At 47.4% G+C, this 18,344-nt stretch overlaps 1 protein-coding gene across 2 annotated transcripts; it reads right to left on the reverse strand.

Moving 5' to 3' along the window:
• Positions 1-8,333: 8,333 nt before the first annotated feature.
• Positions 8,334-18,120, reverse strand: LOC308592837 (alpha-(1,3)-fucosyltransferase 11-like). Of its 2 annotated transcripts, none has more exons than XM_081204750.1 (3): positions 17,213-18,120; positions 10,364-10,837; positions 8,334-9,132 (listed from the first exon to the last, which is right to left on the reverse strand). In XM_081204750.1, the coding sequence occupies exons 1-3, from the start codon at positions 17,981-17,983 to the stop codon at positions 9,091-9,093; spliced, it is 1,287 nt and encodes a 428-aa protein (XP_081060876.1). In that variant the 5' UTR covers positions 17,984-18,120; the 3' UTR covers positions 8,334-9,090. The 2 variants fall into 2 exon arrangements, with proteins under 2 accessions (XP_081060876.1, XP_081060875.1); XM_081204749.1 differs by having other exon boundaries at positions 10,212-10,837.
• Between the last annotated feature and the right edge of the window lie 224 nt (positions 18,121-18,344).

The raw sequence follows: 18,344 nt of genomic DNA on the forward strand, positions 1-18,344 counted from the left end.
TATCAATAAAGGTTTTTATTTTTATGATGTGAATATTGTACAATAACGTTTTTTGAAAGTACGCCGTGCAGCTTGTATCCTTGGGTGTTTTCGCTGAACATTCATGAAGCACTGTTCATTCAGATTGGGGAAGCTCTGCCTTTATTCTTCAGCTTTTAGGCAGAGTGTGCCAGTAGCACAATAGCACACTCCTCCTCCAGAGGAGGGCAACCAAAATGGTCCGAGGCCTGGAAACGATGCCTTATGAGGAACGGCTAAGGGAGCTGGGCATGTTTAGCCTGGAGAAGAGGAGGTTAAGGGGTGATATGATAGCCATGTTCAAATATATAAAAGGATGTCACATAGAGGAGGGAGAAAGGTTGTTTTCTGCTGCTCCAGAGAAGTGGACACGGAAACGCAGTTTACCTTCCCGCCGGAGCGGTACCTATTTATCTACTTGCACTTTGAGGTGCTTTTGGACTGCTAGGTTGGCAGGAGCAGGGACCGAGCAACGGGAGCTCACCCTGTCACGGGGATTCAAACCGCCGACCTTCTGATCGGCAAGTCCTAGGCTCTGTGGTTTAACCCACAGTGTCACCCGCGTCCCATCTTAGCAATGTGAAAAAAGGCCGCACAGCCAGTTAGCAACCCCACTTCACCCAGAGGTGCATCCTGGAAATGCTGGGATGCACTGGGTCTCGTCTCGCCAGGAGCAGCTGTGGTGCAGCCATTCCCAAAAGGAAACTTAAGAGCACGTGGCATTGGCTGCACATGGGCACTGTTGCTTACTCTCGAGTGCTAAAACACATGGAGTACAGGAATGCTGTGGTGCACATTTCGTGGTTAGGAAACAGCAGAGCTGCACAGGATACTTTGGGAGGGGGGATTCCAGGGTTAAACACAAATGGGTAGCCTAGCTAAGGTGAGGGCGGAGAAGAGAGATGGCTCTTCAGAACATCAACATGCAAGGCTATGGACCATAAGCATAGCAAGTACTGTACCACAGTTACTCATCTTTCATTTCTGGAGCCCTGATTGCATTAGACTGTGATAACAAAAATGTGCACCGGGCATGGTTTTATGTTCAGAAAAAGAAATGCCTTTGTTTATTCCTTTGGGCTTTGTTTATTCCTTTGGGGGGGGTGAAGTGGAAACCCACCCCATGGTACTGAACAATCACCATCATTTCCCTATGGATTATTCAGGGTATCCTTTCAGAACAGTAACAATTTATTATTTGTAACACACACATACCCCATCAGACTGGTTGCTGTGGCCACTCTGGGTGGCTTCCAACATATATAAAAACATAATAAAAAATTACACATTAAAAAGATTCCCATGTGGGAAAATGATTGCTTGTACATAAGAGCATGAGCAGAGTTCTTATTATTGCAGAGTGATTTTACAGCACGAGACATTGCTTGGAGCATGAACAGCGCGTGAATAGCTCGTGCTGTCCCAAATGATTACCACTCATTACACATCTGTCAGTGTTCAAGGTCAGATTGTCTATTGTTCCATGGGAAAGACAGATCCAGTTATAAACTGCCAGTAAAGGGAAAGTCAAAACAAAAGTCAGTTCCCAGGTTTTTATAATCCCGAAGCCCTGTAGGGGGAGTGCCACCAAATTTCAAAGACAAAGAAGGAAGTATTCCGCCATTAAAGTTCCAAGTTAGTTCAGTTTAGAAAATCCAATAGTCCCTTCACAGACCAAAAGTTCCCCAAAGCACTTTTTAAAGTTCAACAAAGTTTCATAGAAGGTGCCTGTAACAATGTCACATCCAGTCTTTTCTGCTCAAAAGTATCAGCTGAACTCCAAAAAGTTTCAGTAACTGTATCCGCAGTTTAACACAGCCTCTCCTCCCCGGCAGCCCGACGATCTGGCTTTTTGAAATTGCAACCCAGAAGAAAAGAAAATAGGAGGAAAGTCCCAACTCAAAGTCTCTTTTAATCAGTAACCATTTCTACTTTCCGTTTATGAGAAAGCAGGTCCATGAGCGCACGAAAGTTAAAACTTCCCACAGTCGCCTTTTAAGCGCTTTCCGCTTCTTAAAACTTTGCTTTGATCTTGCCAGCAATGCCGGAAGACGGACTTCCCTTTTCTCGTCTCCCGGTTTCAGCCAAATTTAACAGATTCTTTGCCAATTTTAAACCCCTTACTCACGGGTATGTTGCTTGCAGCTTGATGTTGATTTTTAGGAAGAAAGGTCAGCGCTCATCTGCAACAGCCGCGCGGCTTCGCTTCCGCGGAAAGAGCGATGAACTCACAGCACCGCTCCCCCTCCTTCACTCCGGATCTCCTTACGGGGTTCCTTCTGTGATTTCGGGGTAGCTTCTGGTGCCCGCCGAGTCCCACGGCCACGGGCTCACTCTACCCGTGGTTTTTCTTGATGGGCCGTCGCTATGCCGCAGCGAACGACCCTTTTCCGCGGAGCCCCTCTTCAGAGAACGAAGAGGACCGCCATTACAGTTTCGCGCCGCCTCCGGAAGTCCCGTGCAGCTTGTATCCTTGGGTGTTTTCGCTGAACATTCATGAAGCACTGTTCATTCAGTTTGGGGAAGCTCAGCCTTTATTCTTCATTTATTCTTTTAGGCAGAGTGTGCCAGTAGCACAATAGCACACTCCTCCTCCAGAGGAGGGCAACCAAAATGGTCCAAGGCCTGGAAACGATGCCTTATGAGGAACGGCTAAGGGAGCTGGGCATGTTTAGCCTGGAGAAGAGGAGGTTAAGGGGTGATATGATAGCCATGTTCAAATATATAAAAGGATGTCACACAGAGGAGGGGGAAAGGTTGTTTTCTGCTGCTCCAGAGAAGTGGACACGGAGCAATGGATCCAAACTACAAGAAAGAAGATTCCACCTAAACATTAGGAAGAACTTCCTGACAGTAAGAGCTGTTTGACAGTGGAATTTGCTGCCAAGGAGTGTGGTGGAGTCTCCTTCTTTGGAGGTCTTTAAGCAGAGGCTTGACAACCATATGTCAGGAGTGCTCTGATGGTGTTTCCTGCTTGGCAGGGGGTTGGACTCGATGGCCCTTGTGGTCTCTTCCAACTCTATGATTCTATGAGCCAGTGTGGTGTAGTGGTTAAGAGCGGTAGTCACGTAATCTGGGTAACCGGGTTCGCGTCTCCGCTCCTCCACATGCAGCTGCTGGGTGACCTTGGGCTAGTCACACTTCTGTGAAGTCTCTCAGCCCCACTCACCTCACAGAGTGTTTGTTGTGGGGGAGGAAGGGAAAGGAGAATGTTAGCCGCTTTGAGACTCCTGAAGGGGAGTGAAAGGCGGGATATCAAATCCAAACTCTTCTTCTTCTTCTTCTTATGATTCTAAGCATTGCAGAACATGAATCACAGAATCATAGAGTTGGAAGAGACCCCAAGGGCCATCGAGTCCAACCCCCTGCCAAGCAGGAAACACCATCAGAGCACTCCTGACATATGATGGTGTGGCTCTCCAGGCACTTTTGAATTCCCAGCCCTTCATTTCCAAAGCACCTCCTGATTCCCTTGCATCGTGGCCACAGTGGACCAGTGCCCTTCCTAGACTGGGGAAATACTTATTCACTGGGGGGTGGGGTGGTTCATCTTTTAAACCATTTCTATCTGCTACTTGGGACATGGGTGGCGCTGTGGGTTAAACCACAGAGCCTAGGACTTGCCGATCAGAAGGTCAGCGGTTCGAATCCCCGCAACGGGGTGAGCTCCCATTGCTCAGTCCCTGCTCTTGCCAACCTAGCAGTTTGAAAGCACATCAAAAGTGCAAGTAGATAAATAGGAAGGGAAGGGAAACGGCGTTTCCTTGCTCTGCTCTGGTTCGCCAGAAGCGGCTTAGTCATGCTGGCCACATAACCCGGAAGCTGTACGCCGGCTCCCTCAGCCAGTAAAGCGAGATGAGCGCTGCAACCCCAGAGTCGGTCACGACTGGACCTAATGGTCAGGGGTCCCTTTACCTTTATCTGCTACTTTGGTTTATCTGCGGGAGCAGCCAACAACACCAGAACATGTGCACAACTGTAGAGGTCAAGTCCAGGACTTTGCAGGGACACTTGGCTACTGCCCTGCGATCAGATGAAGGGTAGTATAGCAAGTTAATAAATACCAATAATAGTGGTGCATGTGCACCAGTTCTGCAGATCACACTTCTGCAGGTTCTCCCTCCTGTTCTGGGAGAGGAGGTGGACTCTGCTGCATAAGGCAAAGTCCTCTCCCTAGGCAGGAATGCTGAAAAACATCATTTACACCATCAAAACCCTGTTAAGTTCCACCTGCCACTTTTTCTAACATGCTGTGCTCAGAACGATGAAGGTATTAATCTGCATGGTGGCAATCTGCTTAACCATGTCCATTTCTCGGGCAATGACTCCTGAGCGCCTCAGAACAGCTCTGCACACCTGCTTTTTATTTATGGGAAGAGACTCAAACTGAGCATTTAGCAGCTGAACACATGTACTGGTGCTTTTTTGCACTGATAAGGAGAGGGGGCCAAGCCTTGTCCAAAGCTGTTTTTCCTTACACTGAAATGTGCGGCTCCTGTGTCCTCATGAGCCAGAGTTGGGAGTGAGTTGAACCGATATTTTTTTTTACATATATGTTGAATGATGGGACAAGTTAAGGTTATATAAAACTACCTTTTACTCAGAGTAAATGCATTAAAATTAATGGCCATAACTAATTTAGGTTCAGTGGGTCTGCTCTGAGAAAAAGTTAGCCGACTACAACCCAAGAAATTCCAAGCTTCACTCTTTCTTAGACCTTGAATTTGTGTTTTAATGGTGCAATGTGGTTAGAGTGCCAGATGGAGACCTGGGTTCAGATCCCTGTATGGCCTTGAGACTAGTCACGAAGTCTCAAAACCAGGTGTGGTTTCCTTATTACTTCCTCTTGCAATTACTCTTTATTGGCTGATTGGGAGTCTTGATCTGTGCAACAAATCTCTGGCTCTATAATTTCTCATTGGAAGAGAGTGCAAAAATAACTCGCTTGTGCCACCTGGTGTTAGAAGTTAAACAACGTCAACTATGGTAGATAACATATCCTTGCAATTTCTAAAACGAAGGGATATTAAGACTCTTGCATTTTACATTCTCCATCTAGATTTTCTGTTTTTCTTAAATTAGTACAATTTCCACCTAGGTAGATCCTCCTTTTCCCTAAAGAGTCACTAGTGTGGGGCATCGGAAGGCTGTTTATTCTATGCACTATATATATAAAAAATATACATAAAAATTAAATCAATGTAAGGAATTCCAGTTCTCCCAAGAAACACATTTCCCTATGGATTATTCAGGGTATCCTTTCAGAACAGTAACAATTTATTATTTGTAACACACACATACCCCATCAGACTGGTTGCTGTGGCCACTCTGGGTGGCTTCCAACATATATAAAAACATAATAAAAAATTACACATTAAAAAGATTCCCAATTCACGGCTGCCTTCAGATGACCTCTAAAGGTTACGTAGTTACTCATCTCTCTGACATCTGATGGGATGGCTTTCCACAGGACAGGGCAGCCAGCCACCTTGGTCTCCAGGGAATGAGCCTGTTCGCTGAAGGCCAGGGGCTCTTATGCCACATGCACCCCCATGACTTCTGTCCAGCAGGTGACTAGTCATACCTATGACACATAGCATCTGTTCTCTACTACCTGGAGACAGAAAATTGTGCTGGATCCCAAGTATCTGGATAAAGAATAAATATCACGTTTGTATGCCTCTTATTGAAGAGCTACGTTTGCACACAGCGTGAGTTTTAAGGGTAAAGGAAGAAGGTTAAAACTAGTGTTTGCAACACATCTTGACCCATACAAGTACAAAAACTGGACTTGAATGTACTTCCAACAATCCACTGCGTAGCCTTTTTAATCCTGTAAACAGAAGTGTACCTCTGTGAACAGAAAAATGTTGGGGGGGGGGGGCAATACTTTTACTAAACTGAAGGACGAAGCATTCTTGCTGCAGCCAGATTGACAGGGGCTGCCCGTTGGAAGTCGACACCACCTCCTTCCTGGGAGGTGTAGTTGGGACATTGTAATAATAATAATTTATTATTTATAGCCCACCCATCTGGCTGGGCTTCCCCTGCCACTCTGGGCAGCTTCCAACCAAATATTAAAATACAGGAATACATCAAACATTAAAAGCTTCCCTAAAGAGGGCTGCCTTCAGATGTCTTCTAAAAGTTTGGTAGTTGTTGTTCTCTTTGACATCTGGTGGGAGGGAGTTCCACAGGGCATATTAACAGAGAGTCACTAACGGTTCATCGAGATGGGTCTTTTTCACTCAATATGATTGAAGTTTCTCTCCTGTGCGAACTCAACTGACCAGCCCACTGAACCCCTGCTCTACAGACAAGTACATTGACCCAATTTTTATTTCTCACATGCAACAATTGAATGTGGCACTGTATTCTCAGTAGTTTCTTGGTTTTCTACCCCTCCTTTGCACCTGTTTTATTTTTCTCCTTTCACATTTCTTGCTATTAGCCACATTCATCATTTCTATTGTATTCTGTATGCGTTTGTCAATAAACTTTAATTATTACAATGGTACCTCGGGTTAAGAACTTAATTCGTTCTGGAGGTCTGTTCTTAACCTGAAATTGTTCTTAATCTGAGGTACCACTTTAGCTAATGGGGCCTCCCAGCCTCCCACCGCATAATTTATGTTCTCATCCTGAAGCAAAGTTCTGGGTATTATTTCTGGGTTAGCGGAGTCTGTAACCTGAAGCGGCTGTAACCTGAAGTGTCTGTAACCCGAGTGTAATGGCTATGAGTTACTCGTGCGTAAACTGGTGCCTCTCTAGGCTAATTTGCCTTGTTAAACCTTTCTGACTGCACAGTCCTTGCTCATCGCAGCTGCCTCAGTCGCTGGCAGAATCCGTCAGTGGGCGTTTCTTGAACCTCTTCCAACATAAAAAGTTGTTTGACCCCAGTCTCCTCCTCCTCTCACTGCGCGGGAGTCTTCTGCGCAGGGAGGGCGTGGGCAGCGGAGGACCTGGGCTCTCCTCACTGATGTCCAGTGAAGAGTCCTGGAGCCCTCTCTACGATTCCCCCATCTGCCCCCCTTTCTCCCTGGTGTTGCGCTGATTAGCTTCCCCCTCTACTGACTTGTTTCTCCGCCTGCTGCTGGGTCCTTCACCAGCAGAATCTGTGAGCCTCCCCTTCGCCTCTCGCTCTGATGTCAGTTCCCTGACACCGAGGTACCACTGTATTTTAAAAAACAAACAAAACTAAACTAACGGAAATCAGCACAAATTGTCCATTGTTCCTAACTCCAATTCCTTTGCCGCATCAAGCTACCTGTCATTACCAGCCTAATAAAACCACCATGTCATGGACAAAGAGGAATGATGGAACTGGCTGGGAAACCCCAAGGAAAGAAGGCTCAGAGCCCAGCGATTGGTGGTGGGGTGACAGTGAATGGTCAGAGGGAGGGGAGGGAAAGGAATGGAAGGAGGATGCGTCAGAAACGGAAGAGGTGACAGGGCTTGGTGAGCAGGAAGAATCTGTGGCAGAGAGAAGTCTAGGATCAGAGGCAGAAGAGGACAGAGGCCAAGAAGGAGAGAGGAGTCTGGCCGGGGAAGAGGCACAGATGTCTCCCCCCCCTGCTGCAACAAGCTCCTTTCCTGCCGGTCTCCCAGAACCAGGAGGCATGAAAAGGAGAAAGAAATTGGCTTCACGCAGGCACAGTCTGATTGCTTGGGGAAAACACTGAAAAGGAGGGGAACTTGGGCAGCTCAGCGTTCAAAACTCTCATTGTTCTAGGCACGTTTTGCAACTGGGAATGTCATTAGTGCAAGCAATTTCTGAGCTCTGGGTGCAGTACTGCACCCAAGATTTCAGATTAAAACCACCACTGCTGGCGCTGAGGGCATGGGAGGAGAAATTCCTGCCCGCTTGACTTCCAAGAAATGATTGCAGTATCAGGCAAGCTGATAGGTTCTGCGTCTCCGCTGGCCTTCCAGAAAGGCAGCGTTTTGAGGGACCCTCATACGACTATGAAGGGAGAGGGCGAGAGAAGCATGGCTTTGTTTTTTGCCATCTTCAGATGAGGACTAGACCATGTGAAAAACGAACGTAAGATTTTAGCTGCAATTCATTCATTTACAGCTTTGTAGTCTTGTTATAAAAATAGCATTCCGTTGTGGCACCCATAACCTAGGTTTAGGGTGTCATTTAGCTCCCAGCTTTCATATCTCTGTTTCTAACACTGAGGCAGCTGTGAGAACGCGGGGACTTTCAGTTTCAGCAACTGATCCATGGGGCGAGATCTACCGAAGATAGGTTGCTTTGCTCACTAGGCCTGACACTCCCAGATCCTGCTTTTGCTAATAAAGAGTTAACTCCAACTTGCTCAGTGTGATTTACCGCTGGCTTGCACCCGTCACATCACCAGGGGAACAGTGAGCAACTGTGTAGTCTCTACAAATTGAGGAAATGCACTACAATAAGGTGCATAGTTCATAACATATTTCAGCCCATAGAGAAGTGGTTATTTGAATACTGCACAGCTGAGCTCATGTAAACTCTTGTTCTGCTCTCTTTCATATTAAATGAAATATATCAAAAATATTAAAGAAACCAATGTATGTTGAAGAATACTTATGAATGGAGGTATCCCTGAAGTGCAACCATTCAGGACTTTTACAGTAAGCCCAACAGTCTCCGTGTTGAGGAATTTGGCACATACCCACCAAAAAGTACTTTCTGAGAGACGCTGAAGCAGCAGAAATGCTGAATACTTTTCTTTGCCCCACAGATCAGGGAGGCTTCCTCGTCTTGGAGTAGTGGCAAATGAACCAATACCAAAAGTTGGTTCGAAATTGGCCTTTTCTTGGAAGCAAGAATTTTTTTTAAAAAAAGTAATCTCCAAAGTGAGAATACCATATATAAAAGATGATTTCCAAGTTGTCCTGGAACCGCAATTTCGGTGCTGGTAAATCTGTGGATGCCCTGCTTGCCTCTCGTAACACTGAAGAAGCTTGAATAACAAGTCTGGTTAGTTTTGCTGGGTTCTCTTCATGAAGACTTGGTGCATGTAGTCCCAGAATCTCCCCTGATGCGACTCGTTGTGGTGAATCATGGCTGTGAGGGCTTCAGCCTGATCAAGGCTCTGCCAGTAATCCTGCAGCCACATCTCCTTCCAGCTAAAAAGCAAATAAAGAAAATGAGTGCAGAGAAACCCACTGGAAAAGCCTGCAAATGCCCCTTAAGTGACGTTTTAGTGACATCTTTAGGACGTTTCCGAATCACTTCTGGGTTCTAACACATTCTCTTGCACAACTTTCTGTGTTGGCCAGCAGGTAATGGCTTTTCCCACCTGCCTTGCCCCACCCTCCCTTCATAAGGGAGCTGTTTCAGGGGAGAATTGTGAGGGGAGAAAAAGTTTGTCTGCCATCAGGGGGTGGTTAGTTTCACCTGTACTGCCCCACTGCCAGCCCAAGGAACCTTCAGAAGGGAGTTGCTGCGTTATGTGGATGCATATTTTAATGAGCTGAACAGAGTGGAAGATTATGAGTCATGTGGGCGTGGAGAATGTGTGTGTGCTTAGTTCATTTTTTGGCTGCTATTTTAAGGTGGTTTATTTTGCTCTATAGGTTATAAATGTTTTATAGGTTATGACTTTTGCTTTAATTGCGATGTTTAGCTTATTTTTTAGCTGTCGCTTTGTTCCCTGTGTTTGATAGGTTGCAGTTGTTTCACTGATGATTTATTAATTATTCTGTACTGTTTATGATGTATTTGTGATGTTCTTTTATGCTCTATCATGTTCTTATTCAGGGGTTGGCAACCCATGGGCCACAAGCGGCCCGGGGGGGGGTATTTAACCAGCCCTCGAGCTGCCCCCAAACTGAGCCGCCCGCTCGGCAAGTCCCCACATGCTGCGCTAAACCGGCACAGCGCAACAGGGGGACTTGCTCCCGCAGCGCCGGAAATCGCGTCTGCACAGCAGATGAAGGAAATTGCAGGCGCGCTGCTCATGCGCACGCACGATCCAGCCCACAGAGCGATCTCCACTGAAGTGAACCAGCCCAGGTGACCCCTGTTCTTATTATTTATTGTTTGTAAGTCGCTTTAGAGTTTATTTGAATGAAACGCACAGTGCAGAAATGTAATCAATCCAAATCAATCCAAAACACCAGCAGAGCAAGCAACTTCAACTTAGCACCGCACAACCCTCAGCTTTCTTAAGGACAGCTGCATATTCCACAACAACGGCTAGTACCTGTCTCCATCAGGAATGTCTTCGATATTTCCATAGCCGGGTGCTGGTGGCGGGCACCCCATATGTGAGAACTGGGCGATTTCAGGCTCAGGGGGCGGCACTTTCCCACGAGACTTCCTATGCTCCTCCTCCGCCTTCATTCTGGCATTTACCTTGTCACAGACATAGCACTCGAACCCGTTCAAATAATTAGGCCGGGTCATATCATTCACTCCCCATTCCCGCCTCTCCATGCTCTCCACCAAGAACCGGTTCGTAATGCCGCCGGGACTCTTGTACTTCAGGTATTCCAAATACTTCTCCGGATTCCTGTCCAGAAAATTAATGTATTCTGCTAGCTCTTTGGGGCTCTCAAAGTCATCAATGAGGATGATGGAATGATTGTCCGGCATCCAGTCACGTACCGATGGGGATCCTCGATATATAGGAACAGCTCCGACGTGCATTGGCCGCCAAAGCTTCTCCGTCATGTAGTCACGGCAGATGGCATTCTCCATCGCCAGGTGGAACTTGTACTTGGATATAAGAGCCATGAATTCAGAGTCCTCTGTGGTGGCTGTAGAAGTGTCCTTCAGCCTCGCGCTGGGAAGCTCTCGGTTGTTCAGGCATGCCCCGTAAGAGTCCACCTACAACAGAAATAAATCATCCTGAAAAAGAATATGTTTCCAAGCGCTAAACACACATCAAAAATGCACACCCACCCCATCGCCAAAAAAGAGAGAGAGAACCTGGGCACTGTAGTTTGTTAAGGGTTCCAAGAATTGTAGATCACAGAGCTGAAAGGGATCCATCTAGTCCAAGCCCCTGGCAAAGCAAGAATCACAACTAAGGAATCCCTGACGGACGGCTGTCCAACCTCTGCTTAAAAGCCTCCACGGAAGGAGAGTCTGAGGGACAAACTACAGTCACACCTCAGGTTACAGCAGCTTCAGGTTGTGTCTTTTTGGGTTGTGGACCACCGAAACCCCAAAGTACCAGAATGGGTTACTTCTGGGTTTTGGCGGTCGCGCATATGCAGAAGTGCTAAACCGCGCTTTGCACATAAGCGCCGAATTGCAATCCGCGCATGCGCAGACGCGGGTTGCGAATGTGCATCCCACACGGATCATGTTCTCAACCCGAGTGTCCACTGTACAGCACCCAGGATTTCTGCAAGGAAGCCACGTGTTTTAAATATAGGCTGTGTGCACAGAAGGGGCTTCCTGTCCTGACACTTTGCAGTAGTAAACAGGGCTCTCCATTCTGTTTCCATTTCTCTCTCTCCTCAAACTGATTTTCTCCTATTTGGTCTGTTACATGCCAGTTAGATGAACAACTTCATTATCTATACTCCACCCACCTGGCTCAGAATCATATAAATCCTCAGGAGGCATGTATTCTGGGCAGTATTCAAGGCTTGCTGTGCTTGCACAAGAGAACGTTCGCCTTGCCTTCAACCCCTCCTCACTTGCACCCCTCAAAATCAGCTCTGGGGGGTTAGGGGACCCCCTGGCACAGACTCTGGGGAAGGGCGAAATGTTTTGTGCTGCTGCTACACCAGATGAACGGCACATTGGCACGGGGCTGGCTACCACCCTCTGACCCAGATATTTAGCCTACAGTTGAAGCCCAACAGTTTTGTTTTTTAATGGATAAAGACTACAAGAAAATAATGCACACAAAATCTACACTTTCACTTAAGACTTTAGTGAGCAAGTCACTTGAGGCCCATTTCTTTTATCTTTCTCCTCCTGTGATGAGGCTGTATTTTATTATTTTAATGTTTCAATATTTTAATGTACAGTGGTGCCTAGCAAGACGAAAAGAATTCGTTCCGCGAGTCTTTTCGTCTTGCGATGTTTTTCGTCTTGCGAAGCACGGTCCGTTGCAACTGCGCCTCTTCAAGCGGCTTTAAAGAAAAAGCGCAAGCCCATAGGGAAATTCGTCTAGCGAAGCAACGCAAAACCGAAAAACCCTTTCGTCTAGCGAGTTTTTCGTCTTGCGAGGCATTCGTCTTGCGGGGCACCACTGTATTTTAATCTCGTTGTTAAGTTGTTTTCATTTCAACTTGTTTTTATTATTGCTTGTTAGCCGCCCTGAAACCGGCCTTGGCTGGGGAGGGCAGGGTATAAATAAAACTTCTTATTATTATTATTATTATTATTATTATTATTATTATGAGTCAGATTGCTCTAGAAGACAATGAACACACCAAACTTTTTTTTGCAATTCTGCAGGGCTGCAGCCAGGATGAGTTAGGGTCAGCCAACATTACTTTCAAAGAAAGATGTGCAAGAGGTGACATAATGTAAGTTTGCAAAATTATGCATGGCATAGAAAAAGTGTTTTTCTTCCCACTCTCATAACACTAGAACTTGGGTACACCCAACAAAGCTGAGTGTTGGGATGATTCAGGACAGATAGACTTCAGGCGGTTAACCTGTGGAACTCACTCCCACAGGAGACGGTGGTTTTAAGAGGACCAAACAAATTTATGGAGGAGAGGGCTACTGATGGCAACTAGCCCTGATGGCTGTGTTCTGAATACCAGTTGCTGGAAACCACCAGAGGGGAGAGGGACCCTCAAGCATCCGGTTGGCCACTGTGAGATCAGGATGCTGGACCACTGGCCTGATCCAACACACTCTTCTTATGTTCTGGAATGGAGCCTCCTGTACAAAGATGAGAGCTGCATTCGGAGCTCTGCTCATTTTTGCTTCCAGCTCCACCCACCTCTGGCCTGCACTGCCTGACTGTAAGGGGATATGATCCTTAGGATGAAAAATGTTTTTTCCCCCCCTCAATTTTAAGGTGTGCCCTCCCCTGGTGTGGATAAGAAGTGGGCTATATGACTTTTTATTAGTAAGTGAACAAATGGTCCATTGGTGCTGAGGTGCAGCCACAGTTGTGATGCTCAAACAGGTTATGGTGACACGTCCACAGCTGCTCCCATTGGCTGGGGGCTGTCTATGATGTCACTGTCTATGATGTCACAAAGGCACCTGTCAGTTGCCTGGCTATAAAGGTGGCCTCTCCCTCTTCCCAGCCCAGACCTCAGTGGGCAGCAGCTGTGGCACTCAGCTCTGGAGGGTCTCCTTCCTCATGGATGCAAAATGGCAGGAGGCACTCATCACGCAATGGGATGCTGAGGAACAGGGAGAAGGCAAGTTCGCTTGCTGGGTGGGATCGCAGCTTGAAGGCAGCCGATTCTCAGTCAGAAGCCGGCAGGTGTTGGTGGCTGGTGGAGTTTGCAGTCAGAAGCCAGCGGGTGCCCTAAGGTGCTGCAGATGTCAGCTGGGTGAAGGTCACCTTTGGACGTCAGTTGGCAGAAGCTGTGTGGATATTCATGAGTTGAAGCTGGGTGTGTGTATGTGTGTGGGAATGCAGAGCGGTTGGTGAGTGAATGTGTCCACAGACATTCCTCACGGGATGGCAGATGGCGTGTGTCTGCGAGTGCAAATGGGAGGTTTTGAATGGTGGGTGTCTGCGTGTGTGAATGGGAGCATTCGGACGTGGTCCAGGTAAGTAGTGTTGTGGCTGGGAAATACGTGCTCAGAGGGTGGCAGATGCCATCCTCTGGGCACAGGGTGAATGGAACCAGTGGATATTCATGGATAGAAACCAGCGGAAGTTGACCAGGACGTCCGGGGTGAAGTTGCCAGGCAACAGCTAGTGGAGGGTCTGGCTGAGGCTGTTGGACAGAGGCCATCCCACTCAACATGTTGTTTGCCTTTCAGGAAGCTGGTGCGGTTTTCCCCAAGACGGATTATGAAAGTAATGAAGAGAACAGCAGGACTGAAGCAAGGCAGTTTATTTTCCTAAATAAATGCCTTTTTAAAAAAAGCAAAACTGTGTCTGACTGGTTTCATATAAAACAAATGTAATGCTAAGTTTCTAAATGCATACATGTTTAGTGATCTTTCCCATGGGGGGTTTTGCAGCTGTTTCTGTAGTTGCCAATGGCTACGATGATGTCAAAGTGTAATGGCTACGATGATGTCAAAGTTTCTGTGATGTCACAAACAGACATGGATGGCTGAGAGGAAAAGCAGGATGGGTAGGGATAGAAAGGCAGGGTGAGAAAGGATAGAGAACTAGATGTCAAAGAGAAAAACAACTCTCAGACTTTTAGAAGACATCTGAAGGCAGCCCTGTTTAGGGAAGCTTTTAATGTTTAATAGGTTATTGTATTCTAGTGTTCTGTTGGAAGCTGCCCAGAGTGACTGCGGAAAGCCAGTCAGATGGGCGGGGTATAAATAATAAATTATTATTATTATTATTATTATTATTATTATTATTATGGCTTTAAAAGAAGACTGGACAAATTCTCTGAATCCCAGTTGCTGGAAACCCCAGGAAGTGAGAAGGCTCTGGTCCTCAGGTCCTTGTTTGCGGGTTTCTCATGGAGACAATGTGCTTGTCCACTCTGTGAGAACAGGATGCCGGACTGGGTGATCCAACAGGCCTCTTCGTACCTTAAGCCACAATCTGGAATTACTTCCTCAGCCTCGGACCACAAAGTGGATTTGGAAGAGCCCCATACCTCCCAGTATTGTGGAAAGAGAAGCTGCTGAATTGCAACTCATTACCAAACTTAAAACCATGGAGAGACCTGGTCTGAACAAAGACATTGGATTCTTATCTCATTATACATGACTAAGCCATTTCTCACCTTCTCACCCCTTGCCTTTTCCTGTAAGACCTATTACAGTCGTTAAGAGTCGTCAACAGGCTCATCTCAGCTATCTGCCAATCTCCCATTCCCACCACCCTTCTGAGTAATACCCCTCCCCACCTTCTCACTATATAGAAGGGTCTGGCAACTTCTGTTTCAGTGTATCTGAAGAAGTGTGCATGCACACGAAAGCTCATACCAAGAACTAACTTGTTGTTGTTTAGTCGTTTAGTCGTGTCCGACTCTTCGTGACCCCATGGACCAGAGCACGCCAGGCACTTCTGTCCTCCACTGCCTCCCGCAGTTTGATCAAACTCATGCTGGTAGCTTCAAGAACACCATCCAACCATCTCATTCTCTGTCGTCCCCTTCTCCTTGTGCCCTCCATCTTTCCCAACATCAGGGTCTTTTCCAGGGAGTCTTCTCTTCTCATGAGGTGGCCAAAGTATTGGAGCCTCAGCTTCACGATCTGTCCTTCCAGTGAGCGCTCAGGGCTGATTTCCTTCAGAATGGAGAGGTTTGATCTTCTTGCAGTCCATGGGACTCTCAAGAGTCTCCTCCAGCACCATAATTCAAAAGCATCAATTCTTCTAACTTAGTTGGTCTTTAAGGTGCTACTGGAAGGAACTTTTTTATTTTGACTATGGCAGACCAACACGGCTACCTATCTGTAACAGTATTGTGTTGTAAGGAAAGCCAGTGGCCCGACTCTACCTGAGTTTTTGTGGAACCTCCCGGCCCAGAGGCAGTCTACCTAGATTCCTAGGTTCTTAGGAGAATTAGGCCACTGTGAGAAGAAGATGCTACACGATTATTATTGTACAATTTGTTCGTATATTACGTTCATACCCACCTTTCCCCCCAAGCAGCTCAAGGTTTCTGGAAGGTGTGCAAAAGAGGGTGGGTTATTATGATGTGCGCCCAATATTTTATTGAAGTTGGCACCCCTGGAATACATGGCCCTCGGGGAGGGGCCCCTTCCAAACCTACTATTCGCAACCTGAAGTGTTCGCAACCTGCAACACCATGTGTGCGCACGTGCAGGTTGTGATTCGGCGCTTCTGCGCATGTGCAAGCTCCGAAACCCGGAAGTAACCAGTTCCGGTACTTTTGGGTTCGGGACGGTGCGCAACCCAAAATCATGCAACCCGAAGCGTCTGTAACCTGAGGTATGACTGTACACACACACACACACACATATATATATATATATATACTCATACACACACACACACACAGACAAATCCCCGCTCAGCCCCTGCGGATCTTCCTGGGCGATCCCTTTTCTACCTGGCCCACCTCACAGGGTCGTCGTGAGGATTTCCTTGAGGAGAATAATAAAATAACAATAATAAAATTTTATTGATATCCCGCCCTCCCCAGCCGAAGCCCGGCTCAGAGCGGCTAACAACAGTAAAAGTAACACAGTTGACCCAAAATCACCATCAATTAATTGAAATACATTCTAAAACCAGAGATCCGCCTGGCGCTCCTCCTCGGGCGAGGCAGGCGAAGGCGAAGCGAGGATAAATAAATACCTGGAGGTGAGGGTCAAAAATATTACCAAGCTGGAGTTCCCACGAACAAAAGAAAAATATGAAGAGCTGCGGAAGGGATATGGAAGAGACTTGAGGGGCTCGGATATAAGATTGCCAGGTTAATGTGCTAGATTAATAGGATAGAAAGGACTGACAAAACCCGGGACCAGGAGGAAGGGACGCTGGATGAAGATTGGATTTCTTATTTCTTATTTTTAATTAGGACTGTTTTATTAAATTGATGAATGTTAGGAAAATGTTGAAATGAAATTATTTGGCTCTAATAAAAATGCTTAAAGAATTAGGTAAGAATGTTATGGTAGGAGAAGTTGGTAAAAATTAAGATTTAAGTTTTATGAAAATAGATTAAGGTAATGTGATGACATAATATTATGATTCCAGTTACAGATAGGTAGCCGTGTTGGTCTGCCATAGTCAAAATAAAAAAATTCCTTCCAGTAGCACCTTAAAGACCAACTAAGTTAGTTCTTGGTATAACCAAGAACTAACTTAGTTGGTCTTTAAGGTGCTACTGGAAGGAATTTTTTTATTATAATATTATGAATTATGGAAAGGATTTGAAAGAGGGGAGAGATTTGCTGAAATAATAATTCGAATTGGAATACAGAGAAGGAAGGCGTGAGGTAGTCCGGGAAATAAGTAAATGAAAAATATGTGATGATTGAACTGTTTTTTAACTATTTTTATTTTGTATTTTTCTTTTTTGTATTTTTCTTTTGTCTTTTCTATTTTGTGATTTCTTGAAAATCTTAATAGATATCTTATAAAATAAATAAATAGATACATACCTGGAGGTGCTTGGCGAGCTCCCTGACGTACCTGTCCCGGTCGGAGGGGACGTCGCAGTGGGACTGGATGTAGAGGACGGCGGCCAGGCCTTCCCGGCGCCGGGCGCTCTCCTTCTGGGCCAGGCCGAGGGCCGGCGGGCGGCGCAGGTAGTCGAGGTCGGGCAGCCACTGGAGGCTGAGCGGGTAGCCGGACTCTCGGCGGAAGGTGGCGGTGTAGTTGAAGAGCCGGGCGCCGGCGGCGTGCGAGAGCAGGTAGTTGTTCATGGGCGACTCCTCGTGGAGCAGCGCCCAGGCCTGGTGCGGCGGGCGAGGCAGCGGCGCCTCGTAGGCGCGGAAGTCCGTCCCGTAGAAGAGCAGCGCCCGCGTCCGCCGCCGGAGCAGAGCCCGCCGCTCCGTGGTGGCCAGGCACGAGCCGCCGCCGCCGCCGCACTCCAGCCGCGCCGTCGAGCCCGGGAAGTGCGGGAAGAGGCCGCCGCTCCACCACAGCAGGATGGGCAGCTCCCGGTTGGGACGCGGGTCCGAGTTGCCCGGGCCGCGGAAGGACGGCGCCGCCGCCGCCACAGACGCCACCACCAAGCCCGCCGCCGGCCGAGGAAGGAAGGAGGCCGCTTCGTGAGGGGAAAGCTCCGCCGGGCAGGCCTCAGACGCCTCGGACTCCCACAGCCCTGAGGAGGCGCAGCCGACGACGCCTCTCTCGGCCCGCGCTGAGGCGAAGAGCGCCAGCAAGAGCAGGGCCGCCGCCGCCATGAGGGGCCGCCTCACGAAAGCCATGGCCTCCCCGCCGGGCTCTTCCCTGAGAGGAGGCCGGAGGCGCCGGCGGGTCCTCTGCTCTGCCCGCCCCTGGGCGGCGGGGCGGCGGCCTCCTGTCCGGCCTCAACAGCCGCCGCCGGTGTGAGAGGAATTCGGAGGTCTTAAGATCCCCAAAAATAAGACCTAGCTTTGCTTTTCGCTGTAATATAAGGCATCCCCCGAAAATTAGACCTCCCCAATAATAAGGCCTCCCCGGAATATGTATTCTTCTTCATGGGGAAATAAGATATCCCTTGAAAATAAGACCTTTAGCGCATCCTTAGGAGCAAAAATTAATATAAGACACTGTCTTATTTTCGGGGAAACAGGGTAGGAATTTTGG

This window comes from Podarcis bocagei (assembly GCF_964188305.1).
Source record: "Podarcis bocagei genome assembly, chromosome: 8".
Lineage (NCBI taxonomy): Eukaryota > Metazoa > Chordata > Lepidosauria > Squamata > Lacertidae > Podarcis > Podarcis bocagei.